Source organism: Podarcis gaigeae, assembly GCF_964106915.1.
Source record: "Podarcis gaigeae genome assembly, chromosome: 13".
NCBI lineage: Eukaryota > Metazoa > Chordata > Lepidosauria > Squamata > Lacertidae > Podarcis > Podarcis gaigeae.
The window spans coordinates 18561186-18581816 of NC_139689.1; the positions used below are offsets into that span (position 1 = coordinate 18561186).

Below are 20631 nucleotides of genomic sequence, written 5' to 3' on the forward strand. Positions count from 1 at the left end.
AGGTCACTCTCTAGCCATCTATTTCTGTCTCCAAAGAACTGAAATCTTAAAGGTATCCGTGCTGCGTCTTTGCTGTGTTGGCTCACTAGCAGCTACTGCTGGATCTTCCAGTGGTAATTAAAAGACTGAAGTGCCGCTGGGAGAGAATGGTGAACTCTACAAGGGCTGTGTGTCTGTGTGTGTGTGTGGGGGGGCGCATATGAAACAATCATGGCACCATTTTCCATCTTGTCCTGTTATCCGGCCTCCTCTTTACCTTGAGTATTAATTGTTCACAAATGGAAGGACAGATCCTGAAGCTGAGACGCCAATACTTTGGCCACCTCATGAGAAGAGAAGACTCCCTGGAAAAGACCCTGACGTTGGGAAAGATGGAGAGCACAAGGAGAAGGGGATGACAGAGGACGAGATGGTTGGAGCTTCTTGAAGCTACCAACATGAGTTTGACCAAACTGCGGGTGGCAGTGGAAGACAGAAGTGCCTGGCGTGCTCTAGTCCATTCAGACATGACTAAACGACTAAACAACAACAACAACCCAATATTCTCTATTGCAGTAGGCAATGGACCTCCAAAGTTGAGGCCTTCCCATGCTGAAGGATGAATCTGTCAATTCTGGTTACTCTGTTTCTGCCCCCCCCCCCATTCTTAAACACAGTTCTCCATATTTCCATATCAGTTTAGTTTTGGGGGTGGGGGAAGAGTCATAAATTCATCAACATTTTAGTGTGAATGCAAACCCAATCAAATTTCTCCTCCTCCCTCTTCTGCAACCCAATACCCTTTTAAGCCGGGATTCAGGAAATTGAACTTATTATTTGCAAAGCTGGTGCCTTTGTGTTTTTATCCTACCCATCCTTAGAATCTGCTTCAAATTCCTCCCAGATAAACTTGCTTTTGCGTAGAAATGCAGAGTTGGAAAGAACCGTGAGGGTCATCTAGTCCAACCCCCTGAAATGCAGGAATCTTTTGTCCAACGTGTCGAACCCACAATCCTGAGATTCAGAGTCTCATGCTCTACCGACTGAGCTATCCCAGCTATGCATGTGTAGGCTTTGTCTGTAAAAGCAGGGCCTCTCTCATCTTGCAGGATCCCCAGCTGCGCAGGCAGTTTATGAGTGTTCAGGCTGTATACACAACTCTGTGTAGCTGATATCTGAATGGTGGAAGGGGTCCAGGAACAGTGAGGACAATCCCCACAAGCCTGTGCAAAAATTAACATCTGTTCAGCTCAACAGATGCAACCACTTCTGACTTCGGGAAGGAAAAGGGCTGTCATCTACAGTCAATGTACAACCCTGTTACTGGTGGCTGCCATGAGAGCAGCCTTCTATCAAGCAAGGCTATGCAAGCTGGGGCTGATGGGAGTTGTAGTCCAAAACATCTGGGGACCACCAGGTTGGCAAAGCTTCACCCGTAAACGAAGAGGAATTGCATGCAGGTAAGTAAGCAGGTAGTGGAGGGTGGGCTTTGTGCATGTTTCTATGGGAGTCCAAAGGAATTTTGGAGGGTGGGAAATAAGACGCTGAAAGGGGATAGCAAGCTGATTTTACACACACACCCAAATGAGAATAGTGTCTGTACATTTTGTCTTGTATCTCAGGTTATCCACACCCTGAACTGAAATGTCGCAGGAGTGGCAGGGCTCTCTGTCAGCCCACAGCAGCCTGGTAAAAATAATAATTGCAGGCTAGTAACTCTGGTGGGCTTATTTGCAAGGCTGCTTTAAAGCAATCCTCACAGGGAAGAAAAACAGCTGGGGATGATTTGGTTTGGAGAGGAAAGTGCCGGTATACATGTGTGTCTGAAACATTCAGCTCCTCATCCCACCTCCCACCTCAAAGTTTCTTTCTCCCCCTCCCCCCAATATCACTTTACATGACCTGAGTAGGGTCACAATGACCTGCTGTTTGTCCCCGATCTAGATGGAAAAAAAGATCACTGCAAAGAAATCAAAGCTTGTTTTGAAAATTGTTCTTTAATTAATAATATTAATCTGTATTCAAAAGGTGGATTCTTTTGGCAACAAAATTCTCCCCTCTCCCTGCTCCCCAGCTAAGGTTATTGAAGGCCATTCGGAAACGATGGTCACGTTGGTGTGTTTTCTGTTCTCTTAAACATCCCAAGATATACTGAGGATTTGGGAGGGGGCTCTCGTTTGTATTTTCCACCCCAGATTTCCTCACATTGGCACAGAAAGTGGGGTGGAGTTTCATGTGTATGTCTCTGCCCCAAATATTGAAAGAATCTCAGGATTTGTGAGGTTGTTCCTGTGTATCGTTTGTGTTATCCTGCCCCAACCCCGCCGACTTCCTGAGGTTCGGAACATTAATATAGAAGGAAACCATCCTGCTTGAGCTTTTGTGGCCGGTGGCTCCTGAAGCTCACAGAATGTCCCTCAGATATCTTGGGAGTGTCCTCATACATTATGGGGGATAGTCTCCAACATTTATATGCCCAACCAGACATTCTGAGGTGTTTGCCGCATCTGGGGAACAGCTGTCTGCCCAATGCAGTTTGGCTGTGCTGCCCCAAATTTGGGTTACATTCTCTCTCCCTTATGTTTTGGATTCATGGAGATTTTGAGTGTGTTTGAACAAAAAGCCAATTGCTTTTGGGAATAAGCAGGGAGGCAATATCAGAGGACAAGATTCTAGCCCTCAAGCATCTGGGAAAGGCGCAATCCCTTTAAAGATATGGCTGTTCAATTGAGTATGCCACCGTCTGTTGATAAATAGCAGTGGCCTCATTTTTAGAAACCTCTGGAAGCCGTATTGTGTGGGTGTGCATGTGTGTCCCAAACACCCCTGAGGCATACATCCCATGGTTGTTCACAAGCATCCTGATATTCCCCTTTCGCATGGTGGAAGGCAGTCTGGTCACCCAGAAGTGGGAGGTTACAACTTCCTCAGTTAGACATCAAATTCTGAAGGAGCCACAGCCACCCTCAAACATTCAACTGGCTGCAGCGCATCTCAGCTACATGACAGTTTTCGGAGGACGTGTACCATCCACTAGAAGAGAGAAGGGGGGGGGGGAATGCAGGTTATGGGAAGGGATTTGTTTTTAAACAGATCCTGCCTGTGTGTCAAATGCTCCAACTGACCCTGTTTGCAGGGATAGTCCCTGTTTTCTAGTAGCTCACTGTCCTGTTTTGGTCTTTTGAGGAACCAAGCCTATCCTTTAATTCCCCCCCCCTCCACTTTATCTTACTTAAAAATCCAAGGCAACTAAATCCAAGGCAGTAGTAGACAGGAATCCTATACTGCCTAACCTGGTAGTAAGCCCTGCTAAAGTCCGTAAGACTTGCTTCTGAGTAGATGCATATAGGATTGCACTGATTAACAAACAGGCGGACTACAGTTCCCATAATCTCTGCTTGTTGGCCATGCTGGGGCTGATGGGATTTGGAGTTCAACAACGTCTGGAGGGAAAGCAAGGCTCTTCATCTCCTTTTCCAGACATTTTTTTAAGATTGTCATTAGTCTATTTTTTTAAAAATCAACATGCATTGCTTTATTTTGATTGCAAGTCACCTTGAATGTCTGATAGAAAGGCAGGCTGCACATGCTGTAAGTAAACTGATAAGGAAGGAAGGAAGGAAGGAAGGAAGGAAGGAAGGAAGGAAGGAAGGAAGGAAGGATAGTAAAACCTAGCAGGTCTGAGCATGAAAGAACAGAGCTCAAATTCCTGGCCTGCATACCATGGAGCCTGTAGTTGCCCCCCTTGCAACGTCGAGTGGGGCGCCGTGGGTCTCGGTTGCCCCGAAGGCTTCGATGAAGGAGGGGCTGGAGGGGTCTCGAATTGTCACTCATGCTCCGGAAAATTTGGGAAGGGAGGTTCTGGCTGAGAAGACGAAGGGAGTGTATCTGCAGAAGAGAGAGAAGTGGGGAAAGGAGGTCAAGAAGAAAGTTGAGGATCAGGACTCCTAGGTTTTCGGGAAGGGCTGGGTGTGGGGCAGGTGAATCTAATGGGGAGAGTGAGTTAAGGAGCTTCTCTTGATGCTGGGAAATCCAGAGACTCCACTGCCCCAGGCAGGAACCTACTTGTACAGAGGTCATGTTGATGGGTCGGTCAATAAGGATCCAAGTGGCTGTTTCGTAGCACGGAGGGGTCGACATGGATCCTTGGTAAGTAATGAAGCCAAAAGTCTCCGGGTAGAGATCTTCCAGACTCAGGTCATGTAGAAGATAAGCATCATCTGTCGTGAGAGAGAGATGCACACACAGGCGAGTATCAGAAGAAGGGCCCTATGGGATTGGATCAAAGGTTCGTCTAGTCCAGAACTTTGTCCCCCAAAGTGGATCTGGCGGGTCCTTCTGGGAAACTTAAGGTAACACCCCTCCCCTGTTGTTTGTGTGCAGCACACAGGATTGAAGACATCTGCACAGGTGAGATTCCACACAGCCGAGTCACAGAGCTAGAGAATTGCTGTTCCTGAACGTTGGTTAAAACAATCTAGGCTAGTGGCCATTCCATTTTTATGGGACGTGACAAAAAAGGTATATTTTTATTTACTCTCTCTACATGCCATTCTCCATTTTTAAAACTCCTGTCATTTCCTCTCCCACAACCGCCACCTCCCTGGTTAGCTTTCCCAGTCCTGACCATCTTTGCCAAGGGACCTCTAACGTAGTCCTCTTCCCACTTACTCTTATACGAGATGCGGGTGATGGTCTCTCTGTTTAACAGCCTGGTTAGGAATGGGTTGGGGCTTGGTCCAATCTGCAAAGAGAAATGAAACAAAGGCCTTGCATTTTGTCCTCTGATCTCCTGCCCAACCTTGAGCTGGACAGGGACCCATCTGGCACGCCCTAGATTTTTATTTTATTTTTTGTGGGGTTGGAAGGGAGAGGGAGAGACTCACATCAGCAAAGATCGAAATGACAGCCAAACCATTGGGATTGCGCGACGCCTCTGAGATATTGGGGTAGAGCTCTTGGTTGTAGTGGATCAGCTGCACCTAGAGGTGGGAACGAAAGAGAAAAAGGCATATGCAGACGTAAATAAAGCTTGCATTTTGCAGATGTAGAATGACCAATATACTTATTACATTTACATCCTGCCTTTCCTCTCAGGATCCTTAAGCAGTATACATGGATCTCCTCCTCCCCCCCCCCTTTTTGTCCTCCTCCCTCTTTTATCCTTCCAACTGCCCTGTGAGGTGGGCTAAGCTGTGAGATAATCACCCAGTGGCTCAGTGTGGATTTGAGGGTGTCCTCGATCCTAATGCAACAACTTTGAGCTTTTAAGAACATTACAATTTACTTACAGCCTTCATGTGCTGTGCGATTTATTGGTATTGGTTTTTTAGGGCTGCAGTCTAACACAGCTGGTGTAGAAACCCTTTAAACGGATGTGAGGTTGATTTGAGGAAAAGTTTTAATGGCGCTCCATTTTTCTGCATGTATAGATCGGCCCTTGAGCTAAGAGTATCCACAAAATGCACCAGTCTGAGCGCGGCCTGAGATCACCTCGACAGAGAAGCTCTCGCCGTCTATCCGATGCTCGGAGCCAAACCCGTCTTCACTGCCAAAGTGCAGGCGCAGCTCCTGGAGGCGGTGACTGTACAGCAGAGGCCCTCCAGAAACGTTCACCAGCTGCAGTGGGTCTGGGCGGAAGGAGACATGCCGTCCCGTGTTGTACATGGTGCCACTGATCTGCGGGGTGAGATGATATAACAGGGAAAAATCCAGTGGCATGAGTATTATTTACACCCTTGGTTCACCCCAGCCATAATGAGGGACATTTCCTTCTCGGTGGTGGCACTCAAACCATGGAACACTGCCCCAGTTGGCACTTTCCCTTGTTTCTCCAGGTAAAATGCCTACACTGTTGCAGTGAGCTTGTAGCATGATTGATGACTGAGCTACCATTTTCCCTTTGGTTACGCTAAGGAGATTTTATCTGCTGTGCTTCTTTAAAATTCATGTTTATAATATTTTATTACTCTGGTTTTAAGCTTCGTTTGGTCACGGCCTTCAGGGCCCTGGTGATGGGACAGAAGAGTGGAGTTAAAATATGTCAATTATGGATTATTGCAAAGCAACTTTCCTATTGAAATCAATGTGAAAAGATTCGGTGTGACTACTTCATGCTGTGCACACACCCCTGTTTACTCTGCATACAATATGTTCCCACCACTGGTTTGGAAAGCAATGTATGCACGGCTTTACCCACAATCCATATCTATCCTGTTGTTTCTTATGAAATGCTACATTTTGATATGTTTTTGCAAAACTTGCTTTGATCCAAGTTGGAAGGGAGAAGAAGAGAGCTAGCAGTGTTTTAAGATGATAATAAACATGCAGCCTTAATCTGGATCCATTCTGATGCTGAATATTACTGCAAGCCTAGGCACAGTTAAAGATAAAGGGACCCCTGACCATTAGGTCCAGTCGCAGAGGACTCTGAGGTTGTGGCACTCATTTCACTTCCGGGTCATGTGGCCAGCATGACTAAGCCGCTTCTGGCAAATCAGAGCAGGGCACGGAAATGCCGTTTACCTTCCTGCCGGAGTGGTACCTATTTATCTATTTGCACTTTGATGTGCTTTCGAACTGCTAGGTGGGCAGGAGCTAGGACAGAGCAACAGGAGCTCACCCCGTCGCGGGGATTCGAACCGCTGACCTTCTGATCGGCAAGCCCTAGGCTCTGCTGTTACCAGGAAGTAAATTCAATGAACCTTACAAACACCTTTGTGCATGGCATTCCATGCACAAGCACACACCTTTTTCCCGCCCGTGCTTAGACGAAGTGGAGGGAGGAAAGGATCAAACACCATTTGGCTTGTGTTGACATCCACGGGCGACTGGCGCTTGCCAATGGCGCAGAGGCTCCAAGCCGAATTCACAAGACCCCAGAATGGAGGACCTGGAAGAGGAAAAACAAGGAGCCCTGTGGAATCCTTGCGCAAGAGCCGAGGAAGTGATTCACTTTCATCTGCTTGCCCATGGGGTGCAGATGGAGGGTTGGAAAGAGATGGTACCTGGGGAGTGTTTCAGCGAGACCATGTAGGGAGAAGGGGGGTGGGTAGGCAGAGCACGCAATGGTGATTGTGTTCAACAGCTTCCAGTGTTAATTTTCGAAATGCATAGATGCAGGGTGCCTCCAGATGTCCTTTTTATTGTGCATACATCATGATTGCACTCTTAATGGCTTCAGGGTGGTTAGTTTCAATACTGTTGGTGCCTGCAAAAGTTGCTGGCGGGGGGGGGGGGAGGGATACATACTGCTTTGTTTTCACCAGTGTTCCAGGGGGTGCCTTTGTTTTGTTTTGTTTTGTGCCATTACGTTTGGGCTGCCCCACCAGACAGCAATTATGCAGTAACACTGGGGGAGCGTCGCAGGTGTGTGAGCAGCCCAGTATAACTCTAGCAGTAATGCACATTTTATTGTGTCAAGGGCACGTTGTGAGGAACATCCGCATGCGAAAACCCACCCCACCAATCTGGATGGAACAATAGATGTGGAGGACCATTTTCACACAAAAGGCTTGAAAGCCCTCACTTTGCTGCTAGCTGCTAAGGGCTATTGGGCTGCATGGATTTTGTGTGAAGGCATATATGCTGTTACTAGTTATTTATTGAATCTATACCTCACCCTTTCTCCCCAAGGAGTGGCAAACAGAAGAGTCACAATTTAAAACAAAAGCAGAGCAAAAAGCATTCTAAAACAGCCTCAACATTCCAAAAACAACTACAGTGGTACCTCGGGTTAAGTACTTAATTCGTTCCGGAGGTCCGTTCTTAACCTGAAACTGTTCTTAACCTGAAGCACCACTTTAGCTAATGGGGCCTCCTGCTGCTGCCGCGCCGCCAGAGCACGATTTCTGTTCTCATCCTGAAGCAAAGTTCTTAACCTGAAGCACTATTTCTGGGTTAGCGGAGTCTGTAACCTGAAGCGTCTGTAACCTGAAGTGCATGTAACCTGAGGTACCACTGTACAATTAAGAACACTTTCAGTTACAAAGTATTCTAAAAGCAATTCTGGTAAGAACAGACTTCCAGCCAACGATCACAAGAGTTGCCAGGAACAGTCACCAAATGCCTGAAGAAACAAGCATGTTTCATATTCATCCTTCAAGTTGATAATGATGGAGGGCATTACACAACAGGGGAGTCGCAAATTAACTGGGAAAATGGACAAATTAACTGGGAAAATCAGACTTCAAAGAGACCATAGGTTTTTAGAGGACTGGGGAAAATTCAGAGAATATTTGAAAACTGTATGTGAGGAACACACAACGCTAGTGTGCTTTAAAGAAGCTTTGTGAAAAAATAAGGAATATTGCAAGAATGTAAATGAGGATAATTTTTTTTTTATTTAAAGGCGATATTATAATTATGGAATGCGAGGATAGAAAATTAATTATGGATGATTGTCAGAGGAGTTGAGGGAAGTTCAATAAGCTAAAATATGTGATGTGATATGTGGTATGAACAGAGATATTATGGAAAAATTCAATAAAAATCTATTAAAAACAACAACAACAGGGGAATCACCACTGAAAAGGCCCTGCTATGGATCAGTGGGAGCTGGTGAATGAGGCTCCACCCAGAGGAACCTTCATCTGCCACCAGCCACTACCCCCGTCTACCTGCCTTCTTATTTACAGCCAATCCAGGGATAGCCCTGCCTGTCACCTTCCTCCTCCTTAGGAGAAGGAATGAGTGCTGCCCTTTTCTGTGATTGCTCTGGCTCCCCCTGTTGTTGGTCTCTCTACCTTCTGCCCTGTCACTCCCAGCAGGCAACAAACAACCAGCCCTGAACATTGCCGCCGACAGTAAGCCAACTTGAAGGTCTTTGCTCAAAAAGTGGCGCGTGAAACTTCTACATGAATAAGTTGATGGTAGATGTGTGTGTGTGTTAATGCACACAGATGTGTTAACTAAGCATGTAATGTATTTTCACAAGAGCTAAGAGTACAAGCAAGAGAACAGAGAGGGGCAGGTGAGAGTTACTCTGTCTGCATGTATATTTTTAACCAGGAACGGATGTGGCTGTGCAATATATTTCAGGCTAAAAGGAATCAGGTGGTGTGTCTGTTGTTACCCGGGTGTTATGTTACATTACTGCTTAATTTATACGCCCCCAAGGCAAAGCTATACACACATACACCATAGAATCATAGAATTGTATGGTCGGAAAGGACCCCAATGCAGAAATCTCAACTAAAGCATCCATGACAGACAGCCATTCAACCTCTGCTTAAAAATCTCCAAGGAAGGAGAGTCCACAACCTCTCGAGGGAGACTGTGTCAAACAGCTCTTACTGTCAGAAAGTTCTTCCTGATATTTAGTCGGAATCTGCTTTCTTGTATATCGAAGCCATTGGTTCGGGTCCGAGCCTCCGGAGCAGGAGAAAACAAGCACACTCCATCTTCCATGTGACAGCCCTTGAGATATTTGAAGTTCGCTATCGTGCCTCCTCTTTGTCTCCTCTTCCCCATATCCAGCTCCTTCAACCACTCCCCATAAGGCTTGCTTTCCAGACCCTCGATCATCTTGGTCCCCCTCCTCTGCACATATTCCAGCTCATCAAGATACATCTACAAGTGTGTAGATATATCTGTCTTGTGCAGCCACTGCCAACTTGATGCCCTCCAGGTGGTGCTGGACTACAGTTCCCATCAGCCCCAGCTGGTGCACCTGATGGGAATCGTAGCACGCCAACATCTGGAGGGCACCAGCTTGGTGAAGACTGCACGTGACAGTGTGCACTGGGCATTTGAATATGGGAAATTGTTGTGCACAAGAATTTCAGCAAAGCAATGCATCTGGTTCCGTTCTCTCTGTGGCTGTCCCTTCATCTCTCTCTGTGTGCCCAAGCTTGCTTCATTCCTGATTCCTTCTGTGGTTCCTGTATGCTGGTTCTTTTTTTGGTGCATTCTAATGTCTATGTGTATATACTTAATTGTTTTCCTCCTGTCAGCATATGGGGGGCAGGGAAAGGCAGACACATTCTTTGCCCCTTCCCTTTTCACACTCCTGGGGTCCTGGGGAGTAGGGTGCTGGTGATGATAATATTGTGGTGTCATCCCCCTCAATCCTATCCTGCCACCGGTGTGCCCCCTTGAGCCCCCGCTTGCCTGCCTGCCTGCCTACCCGCCCACCCCCAACACTGTGGTCCCATTTCTCTTTGCCTGCTGCTCGCTGCATCGCTGGAGCGGGCGAGGGAGATATTAAATATTAATGCAGCCTCTTGCAGTTGCTGAGCCCAGCCCCCCACCCCGGCTCTCGGCACTGCGCACAGGCACGGCGCAGCAGCCGCCGCCGCCGCCACCTCCAGCGCTGGCACTCCTCCTCTCGCAGCAAGGCGATGGAGGAGACACCGTCCCCTTGGGACACCACGAGTCATCCCCAACCTTCGACGCAGGGGGTCACGAGCGAGGCATATGTCTCCCTCTCTCTGTGTGTGTGTGTGTTCATTCCCCATCTGGCATCCAGGACCTAATTGGCTGTCTGGCATCGGTGCCAACATTCCGCGCCGAGGAAACCCAAATCCTGAGCTCAGAATTAATCATGCAAATTAAGCCCTCTGACAAGGCATCTGCTTCACCGGCCGAGCTTCTCATTCCGAGGGCAAAGCTGGGAGTCAGGTGAACCCCACCCACCACCCCCAACCGGCACAGGAAAACACACGTCCACGGCGTTTTGGAAGTTTCGAGGGAGCCACAGTCGGGGGGGGGGGGGGAAGGGAGAAATGGGAAGATGAAATACTGTGGTGGGAGGGGGAGGAGAAACGGAGAGGAGAGAGGGAAGTGAGACAGGGAAGCAGGTTCTTCCTAACGGTTCGTCAGAATCTCCTTCCTTGTAACGGATTCGAATGACGAGGAAAGAGATTCCAACTAAGCATCAGGAATGTTTGACGGGGAACGGGCTACCGCGGAAGGTGGTGGACTCTCCTTCATCGAAGGTCTTTAAGCAGAGGTTGGGTGGCCATCTGTCAGGGTTTTTGGAGTTGTGAATCCTGCGTTTGCAGGGGGCTGGACTAGATGACCCTCAGGGTCCCTTATAACTCTACAGTTCTATGATTCTAGGTGGGCAAAGCTCCAAGGGCTCAGATGAACCACCTTCTGAAGTCCCCCCAAAGGTGGGGAAAGATGTCATGGCACAGATGCTCCACCTTCTCAGGAGGGAACTGCATCTTTTATGCTTTCTCAGCTTTTATGAGATGCTGCCTGAGCATGGTCAACCTTATTGCCCCCAGTATGATGAGGACTAGACCCATGTCTTACCTTTAAATGAAGGATGTGTGTATATTTATTTTAAATGGTGACAAAGATATCCGACCTCTACTTGTACCAATCAACACGTGGAAAGCAGGGAGGCAGATTTTTTTAATTCTTTAAAAAGGTGAGATGTCTTCCCTTATAAGGATGTTTCCAAACTTTCGGCTATAGCTAACCCTGCAGCCCTGAAGGCACAATGGACTTCACAGGCATGACACAGAGGAACTTCTCTCTCTCCCTCTGGCCCACGAACACCCCCCAAATCAGGGTTGGGAGAATCTCCAGAGCAGATTTGAGGTACGAAAGCAAATGGAAGGAGACCTAGTGGTTCTGTTGGAGCATCATTGGATACAAGCCTTTCCCTCCAAGTGGCCAAAGGGAATAATTGACACGATAGGGGCAGACAAACGTTTTTATCGCCCGCTATCCTGCCTCCAGGATGACTTGTCCACCCTGCCCCCTTATTTTTCTCCCACCTTGTTCCCAAGATAGCCCACCGTTCACCCCTTCATTTCACATATTCCTCTGCTCTTTCTTTCCCAAAAATATGGCCGTGTGGCACCAATCACACTCCTCTATCCACCTCTCCATTTGCCCTTTTCCATTCACCATCTACCCGAATGAAGAAGAAGAAGACGAAGAAGAATAGGAGGAAGAGGAGGAGGAGGAGGAGTTTGGATTTGATATCCCGCTTTATCACTACCCAAAGGAGTCTCAAAGCAGCTAACGTTCTCCTTTCCCCTCCTTCCCCACAACAAACACTCTGTGAGGTGAGTGGGGCTGAGAGACTGAGAGTGACTGGCCCAAGGTCACCCAGCAGCTGCATGTGGAGGAGCGGAGATGCGAACCTGGTTCCCCAGATTACCAATCAACCGCTCTTAACCACTACACCACACTGACTTCCTAGGAAAACCAGAAGTGCTGCTGCATCAGACCAATGGCCTGGCTAGACCAACACCCTCCTCCCCACAACTAGTTGCCCACAGGTGGGGTAGGAGGACACTGGCCCTCTCCCTCTGCCATCCCTCAAGACCAGAGCCATATTGCCTCTGGGATACTTGAGGTCCTATATAAGCCACCATGAGTAACAGACATCAATGGGCAGTAGCTCTCCAAGGTTTCATACAGGGCAAATTCCCAGCCACTATCCTATCTTTGATGGATGGGATGAAAAATCATGGATGTTAAGGCTATGAGCCATGACGGCTATTGCTCCATCTCTTGAAACCACAAGAGGCTCTTGTGTTCGGATCCTGCTTGCTGGTTTCCCACAGGTATCTGGCTGGCCACAGAGAGAACAGGATGCTGCACTCGATGGGTGGACCATTGGCCCAACCCACCAGGCTCTTCTTATGCTCTTACTTGGAGAAGCTGGGGGTCAAACCTGGGACCTTGTGCATGCAAAACTGATGTCCTACCACTACGCTACAGGCCTTCCCTATCTTCTGGCATCGTTTAATGGTTCACTGCATGAAGCAGCCTGGCTAACTCAGTTGGTTAGAGTGTGGTGTTGATAACGCCAAGGTCGCGGGCTTGATCCTCGCAGTGGCGTAGCGTGGGGGGTGCAGGGGGGGCTGGCCGCACCGGGCGCAACATCGAGGGGGGGGTGCGCTCGCACTCGCAGCTCTCTGCCCCTACTAAAATCCATGGGTTAGGGGGCACAAATTACTTGCCTTGCCCCGGGTGCTGACAACCCACGCTATGCCACTGGATCCCCGTGTGGGACAGTTGCACATTCCTACATTGTAGGGGGTTGGGCTGGATGACCCTCAGGGTCCCTTCCAACTCTACAGTTCCATGATTCTAAGACCTTCCTCTTGTCTGTCTTGATGTTTCTATCACCCAGTTTCATTGGATGAGCACAGGTTCTGGTATTGAGGGAGAAAAGCTGTGTTTTGTCCACTGCCTTGACACCATACATAATCTTTACGTACTTTGATCATGTTCCCCTCTTAGTCACCTTCTACCTAAGCCCAAAAGACCCACAAACATTTTAATCTTTCATCATAGGGAAGTTGCCCAGCCTTTGATAATTTTGGTTGCCCTTTTCTAGCTGCACAATATCCTTTTGGTGATGCTTGCTAGATCAGGCTAAGCTCACACCCATATTTCTGAAACGCTCTTACACTATTCTAAGAGTAATGGCTTCCACTCCGCCCCCCACCATCAAAAATAAATAAATCCCAGGAACTGTGTGGAAGGGTGCCGACCTCACAGAGCTATAATTGCGAGCCCCTTTCACAAACTACAGTTCCCAGGATTCTCTGTGAGTGCTTAAGTGGCGTAGAAGTCCCTTTGCCCATCTAACCCAGTATTGTTTGCTATGACTGCCCAGACAATCTCCACTTGCTTCCTGATTCTGTTAAACTAGTCATGCTGGGGAACTGAACCTGGGCTTGTCTGCCTGAAAAGCATGTGCTCTTCCACTGAGCCACGGCCCCTGCAAGATCCCTCAATCCTGAGTGAGAAGGCTGACCGGGACCCGGCTGGTCTACTGATTTCCCTAACATCATGTGGCCGAGAGTTCCACAGGGCACCAGCCAACTGAATGGTTGTGCTGTAGCTGATTATAGGATCCGCTCACAAGAACAGTCAACGCTAGACGGATTCCCGGTCACCTGATCTAGGAGAGTTGTCTGAGTTGGGCATGTTAAGAAGGCAAGCAAGAAAGGAAGGAAGGAGCATACCCCCCCCACCCCACCAGTGGTCATTTTGTACCTGGAACGAAGCTACCGTGAAGTGTCTCCTTGTATGCCCACCAATCCTCGTAGGTCTTTGCAGGAACAAACTGCACTGCAGGGATAAAAGGGGGGGAGGGTTAATTAGTGGGGCAATTGAAGCGGGAGACAAAAGCATGGAAGCGTAATTGCAACACTGACTTATACTGAATCACACCATTGATCCATTTATATTGTCTATATACTGATAGACCGCAGTTCTCCGAGATTTCAGGCAGGGGTCCCTCGCAGCCCTAACTGGAGATGGCGGGGATTGAACCTGAGACCTTCTGCATGCAAAGCAGATGCTCTACCACTGAGCTATATGCTACCTACACCTCTCCTTCTCTCCCCCCCCCCCCCCATCAATGGATGACAGGCATGTCAATGGATTGCACAGAAAACACATGAATGAACAAGGGACTGCTGCTGAGGTTCCTCGGGGAGAGAGAGATACTGGAGCTCAAGGAAAAGTAGCTGCACCCCCTGCCTTGGGAAGCCTCCGCAAGGAGAGTGCTCTGCACATGCTCGGAGACACCTTTGGTCCTCTACTTCTTTTTAAAATTACTTTGTGGAATGTTTTTGATGGAAAGGAATATTATGGGGGTGGGGGTGGGTTTGAGCCCTGTGGTAAAAAATTAAGAAAGCACAGGGAGAGAAAATACAAATGGAGATATGGAGGGGGAGAGACTGAGGAAAGAGGTGAGAATGGATAGATCAAGAAAGGAAAGGCTACAAAGGAGACCGGATAGGAGGGTGGCTCTGATATAGATAAGCTAGTGAACATAAATTAGGAGGGTGATCTGTATGTGGTTATAAATAGCATACATTGAGGGGGGGGGGAGGAAATGGAAAGAAGGGGAGAGATAGATGGATAGATAGAAAGATAGACAGACAGACGAATGATAGAGATAAGATAAGACAAGATAGATAGTCCGACTGGTCGCTAGCCCTTATCTTTTTCTTTCAGGGAATTCCCGTTCTCTTTGCATCTACCAACTTAACCCCCCACCCACCCCCAGATCCCAAGCTAATATTTTCTCTCTCTCTCACCCCGCGCCCCACTTTCCCCATTCATCTCTCTCTCTCTCTCTCTCTCTCTCTCTCTCTCTCTCTCTCTCTCTTACCAGCCATACAAGTTGCCGTCAGGACTCCCAACAGGCAAAGCCCCCCCAGGCTGGTGCCCATCGTTGTTTGGGAGTAGCAGGAGGAGGTTGCTGTGGGGCGGGGGGGGGGTATCTCAGACCTGGAGGCGGCGCCCCCTCCTCGGCATCCCGCGTGGAGGTGCCCCCCTCCGGGTGCGCAGCCTCTGGAGGTGGCCCCCGCCACCCCCCGCGATCCAAGTGAGGTCCGGTGAGTCCTGGGGGTGGGGTGGGGGGCGCGCGTCAGACAACACCTCTCACCCCCGAAAGCCCTCTGCCCTCCCCATGCCCCTCTCTCTTTCTAATCTTCTCGCCTCCCCCCACCTTCCCTAGCTCTCTTTCCTCCCCCGTCCCTCCATCTTCCTCCCGCCCCTTCTCCAGGGGATGCCCCCCCCCGCCCCTCCTCTCGCAATGTTGATGAGATGGGGAAGATGGAGACGGCGTGGACGGGGAAGCGGGGAGGGACGGAGGGCTTGGCCACTCGGGGTCGGATCACTCCGTGGGGCTGGACGGGCGGCACGAGAAACCCCGCTCGCTCCCCGACTCCCTTCCAAAAGGGGGTTGTGCGGAGCTGTGGGACTCCCCGCGACGTGGGGTTGTGACGGCGGCGGCTGGGAATAGAGAATCACTGGGGAATAAGGCGAAGGGAGGGGAGGTGAAATGGCGGGAGGAGGAGAGCTTGGAAGTCCCTAACTTAACTTCTCCCTCTCTCCTCACCCACCTCTCCCTGACTCTCTCTCTCTCTTTCTTCTCTGGCCCCCACTCCCCTTGCTTGTTGTGGGGTGTGCCCCCCACTTCTCCTTGTTTCCCCACCTTCTCTTATTCACCTGCCTGCCTCCCCCCCGCCACCTACCCTGGGCTTCCTCCCTCCCTCTCTTGCTCCCCACTCCTTCTGGGTTTCCCCCTCTGGTCCGCCGACCACCTTCCACCTATCCTGTTCTCTTCCCCCTTTTTTTGTATGTGACCCCCTCCCTCTTTATTGCGGGGGGGCTTCCCTGGTCCTGAACTCTCCCTGCTCCCCTCTTTCCTCCCCCCTCCCTACATCACTCTCTCTCTCTCTCTCTCTCTCTCCTTTCCCTGCTTCCCCCTTCCCTTCTTCCCTGCCTCTTACAGCCTCGGCTTCCCTCCTCCCCCCCTTCTCAAATGCACAGATCTTCTCTCTCACTTTCCCTTCCCCTCTCCCAAGGGACCCAAAGAGATGCAATTGAGGGAGAGGGAGAGGAGCGGGAGGAGGGAGAGATGTTTTAAGGTGGATCCGGAGGAAACCAGGGGATCCTAGGAAAGGTCTGGCGCTCACACGCCTGGATGCGGCTCAGGCAGCATCTGCTTGCCCCTCGAGATTATGTCATGTGGAGCCTGGTCGGGTTCACACGTTCATTTCCACATGTTAGCATCGGACAAGCACACTGCTGCCAAGCACAGGAGCGAGGACCACAGGTTGCGCACGCAGAGCGAGGCCTCATGCGCTGTGGATCCTGGTGCCCCTTGAACTGATGGGGCAGAAGGCAAAGGAGGCCAACAGAAAGCAAAGACTCAGGACAGAAAAAAAGAAAGTACAGTGGTACCTCGGGTTACATACGCTTCAGGTTACAGACTCCGCTAACCCAGAAATAGTACCTCGGGTTAAGAACTTTGCTTCAGGATGAGAACAGAAATCGTGCTCCGGTGGTGCGGCAGCAGGGGGAGGTCCCATTAGCTAAAGTGGTGCTTCAGGTTAAGAACGGACCTCCGGAACGAATTTAGCACTTAACCCGAGATATCACTGTACTTCTTGGAATCATAGAACTGTAGAGTTGGAAGGGACTAGCCCCCTGAAATGCAGGAACCTTTTTGCCCAGTATGGAGCTTGAACCCACAACGACTCTGAGATTAAGAGTCTCATGCTCTACTGAGCTGTCCTTCTTCATGCAGTGCATAGTTAAACTGTGGAACTCAGTGCTGCAGGAGGCAAGGATGGCCACCAACTTGGATTGCTTTAGGAGTGGGCCAACTCATGGAGGAGAGGGCTATTGATGTCCACTAGTCATGATGGTTAAATGCTTCTGAATACCATTTGCTAGAAACCGCAGGCAGGGAGAATGTTCTTTTGCTCAGGTCTTCCATGAGGGTTTCCCATTGTGGCCTCTGATTGGCCACTTGTGAGAACAGGATGCTGGACTAGATGGGTCATTGGCCTGATCCAACCAGGGTCTTCTTGGGTCCTTAAGACAGAACCAATCACCAGCAGAGTGAGCTGATTCCAGTTTTGTCCCCATCCTTCTAAGTTCCTCGAAGGGCTACCCTGAGACTAAGAAGGAGGAAGGGGACAGGCAAAGCTACTGTGTGTGGGTTGAGGAAAGAAGGCAGGCAGGAGGCGGCTGACTGAGGCCAGACCGAGTTTGGTGGGGCAGCCTCTCAGTTGCCCCAATAGACCAGCTTCCAGTGCACTTGCTAGCCTTCAGACTATCAGTCAGCAGCTGGCAAACCCTGGGCCAAATCTGGCCTTGCTAGTTTCCCCGCCCACTAGTTGACAACCTGGGACATCTTCCCTAACCTGGTGCCCTCCAGGTATTTTGGAGAGCAACTCCCATCAGCCCCAGCTGGCCCAGAGATGATGGGCTCCATGGGGGATCCAGAGACTGATCTAGAACAATCCAAAAGGATATTGTAGAAAGGGGCATCTGTAGGAAAAGGGGCAACCACAGCAACAGAAGTTGCTGGCAGACCCACATTTGCCAACAGAGGGTGAACAGCCAGTTCCCTAAGTTAGTTCTTGGTATGAGCTTTCGTGTGCATGCACACTTCTTCAGATACACATGTGTACCTGAAGAAGTGTGCATGCACACGAAAGCTCATACCAAGAACTAATTTAGTTGGTCTTTAAGGTGCTACTGGAAGAAAAAAATTTTTTGTTTTGACTATGGCAGACCAACATGGCTACCTATCTGTAGCCAGTTCCCTGTTTCCCATGCTCTTCTCAAAATGGTCTGCCAGGAAATTGGCTGCTAATCAAGGTATTATATTCCCATAACACCATCAGCCTGATCTGGAGATGCCTAGGATTGAACCATCAATGGAATCAGGCTAGCCATTGGAAAACATCAGGATTCTCCATGAATGGTTGGTTAGACAAAAAATGGGACGTGGTTTTGTCGGAAAGTTCGGCATAATAGTATCACGTAAGTACCAAGGCAAACTGCTAAAAAAAGGCAAAATTGAAATTGCCGGTATATGGTGGCCTTTTCTGTCGTAAGGAGGGATGGCATTCTGTTACGTCTGCCGTTGACTCAGATTGTTTTATGGAGATTGTTTTATGGAGCTGATATATGCAGGTTCCACCCTTTTAATTTTCCCTAGTAAAATGTGCTCTTAAATACTGTGAGGACACAAATGACACAACACATTTTGATGTAAATCTCTTTATTGTAGGAGGCTGATATGTCCGCCTTACATACCTCAAGGACTCTTGTTAACACGCCACTGTTTACTGTATGTGTTTGCATTCTTTCCAAATTATTTTTATTAAGATCTCAAATTATAAGGAAGATGGATAAGATATAAAGAGGGGGAAAGAAGAAACATAAATAACATGCAGCATCGTTGCAGAGAGGAAAAGAATATTATTACAAGACTTCCTTGTGTAAACAATTAAACTGTCAAACTTAAATATATATATGCATGTACAGACTTGACAGTGAAATAAAAATAAAGATAAAAGCATTACTTCCTGTGCTCTCTCTTCTCAGTTTGTCATAATAAATGTGAAGATATATTCAGCCAGCTGTATGCTTTTAAAAAAATTATATATATATATATATATATATATATATTTGCTTTCGTAGATTTTCACGGGTACAGGAATGCAGGTTTTGGTGTCCTCGGGTGTCTTCCCGTGTAAAAGTTGGGGTGTCTAGGCGACGTTTCGACGAGGTCTCACTCGTCATCTTCAGGCTGGTGCTTTCGGCTTCTTGTTACTGGAAGAGAGCGGGATCTCAATGTTTGAGTTCCTATAAATACTGTAGAGGGGGTGTGGTGTCTAGCCTCCAATGTTCTGGGCAGAGAGGAAGTTCCCAGGCTAGTGTGCCTTTTCTTCTTTTGTTCCTTAATTACTTGAGAGATACCTTGAGTGATTTCTTGAGTGATATCCTGAGTACCACTTAGGTGGGTCATTAGGTGTGGATTAGTTGCTAAAGTCTTTGTGTCTTGACCTCTTGAACTTTGTGAAGAGTTTTCCTGAGAAGATGGCTGTATTGCACTTAGTTGTGCTTTGGCTTGGCTTCGTGTATAGGGGCGAGCTGTGGTTTTGTGGCTTGTGTCAGCCAGATCTGTGTAGGGATTGCAGGGGGGTGCAGCATCCGGAGGTGCCACCATGGATTGGCTACTGGATGGTGTCAGTAATTCATCTGTGGAGAGGGTCTGGGTTTGGGTCTGGTGTGGTTGATTGGTGTTGGCGTTCTGTGTGCCTCTGGATCTGGTGTCAGTTTTTGTGGGGAGGGCTAATTTCCAGATGTCTGGCAAGCGGGATGTGTCGTCACGCTTGTTCATGTTGTGAGGGTGTTTCTCTATCTCGATGGCTTCCATGATTATTCTCTTGTGGTGATGTTCCGTGTTAAAGAGCAATTTGGAATCTGCAAAATTAATTTCGTGTCCTGTTTCTTTCATGTGTTGGAAAAGAGAGGAAGTTTTTTCTTCTTTTTTGACGGCATTCTTGTGTTCTGCGATACGTGCATTTATTCGTCTGTTTGTTTGTCCAATGTACGTGGCTGGGCAGACTTTGCAGGGTATTTCATAGATCCCTTGGTTTTCCAACTGGATTTTATCCTTTGGGTTTCTGAGGATATTGGCTATTTTTTGGTTGGTGCAAAAGGCTGTTTTGATATTGTGTTTATGGAGGATTTTGCTAATTTTATCTGTAGTGCCCTTGATATAAGGAAGGAGGGCCATGCCATTGTTTTCTTCTGTGTCTTGGTTTTTGGGGGGTGTTTCCTTTTGGATTAGCTTCGTAATCCTGTTTTGCTGGTATCCATTGGCAATTAACACATTTGAGAGATTCTGTAACTCAGTTGTCAAGTGGTCTTTGTCAGCCAGGCGTTTGGTTCTGGAGATGAGAGTCTTGGCTACGGAGTTTATTTGTGCAGGGTGGTGGTGTGATTGTGCATGTAAGTAGCGGTTGGTGTGTGTTTTTTTTCTGGTAGATAGTGTGTCCTAGGGAGCCATCAGGTTTTTTGTAGATTAGGACGTCAAGGAAGGGAAGTTGGTTGTTGGCTTCTATTTCCATAGTGAATTGTATTTTGGGGTGTAAGTTGTTGAGATGTGTGAGGAAGCTATCCAGTTTTTCCTTCCCGTGTGGCCAAATTACAAAGGTGTCGTCAACATATCTGAGCCAAAGTTTGGGTTTGTGTTCTGACTTGTCTAAAGCATTGGTTTCAAAGTGTTCCATGTACAGGTTTGCGATGACCGGTGAGAGGGGTGATCCCATAGGTGCTCCTTCTATCTGTTTGTATCTTTGTCCATTGTGGATGAAGTACGTGTTGGTTAGGCAGTGGTTGGTCAGGTCCAAG

At 48.4% G+C, this 20631-nt stretch overlaps 1 protein-coding gene across 1 annotated transcript; it reads right to left on the reverse strand.

The window, feature by feature from the left end:
• Positions 1 to 1957: 1957 nt before the first annotated feature.
• CA11 (carbonic anhydrase 11) lies at positions 1958 to 16268 on the reverse strand. The gene is made up of 9 exons (XM_083710371.1): positions 15077 to 16268; positions 13951 to 14025; positions 6729 to 6871; positions 5473 to 5658; positions 4866 to 4961; positions 4651 to 4723; positions 4045 to 4199; positions 3702 to 3867; positions 1958 to 3012 (listed from the first exon to the last, which is right to left on the reverse strand). Exons 1-9 carry the CDS (start codon positions 15135 to 15137, stop codon positions 2978 to 2980), a joined length of 990 nt encoding a protein of 329 aa, XP_083566497.1. The 5' UTR covers positions 15138 to 16268; the 3' UTR covers positions 1958 to 2977.
• Between the last annotated feature and the right edge of the window lie 4363 nt (positions 16269 to 20631).

Coding starts and splice junctions, on each gene's coding strand:
- CA11 (XM_083710371.1), bottom strand. CDS start 15,137: ATGGGCACCAGCCTGGGGGGGCTTTGCCTGTTGGGAGTCCTGACGGCA. Junction 3,868..4,044: donor TCAACATGACCTCTGTACAA/GTAGGTTCCTGC, acceptor TCTCTTCTGCAG/ATACACTCCCTTCGTCTTCT. Junction 3,013..3,701: donor GGGCAACTACAGGCTCCATG/GTATGCAGGCCA, acceptor TCTCTCTTCTAG/TGGATGGTACACGTCCTCCG.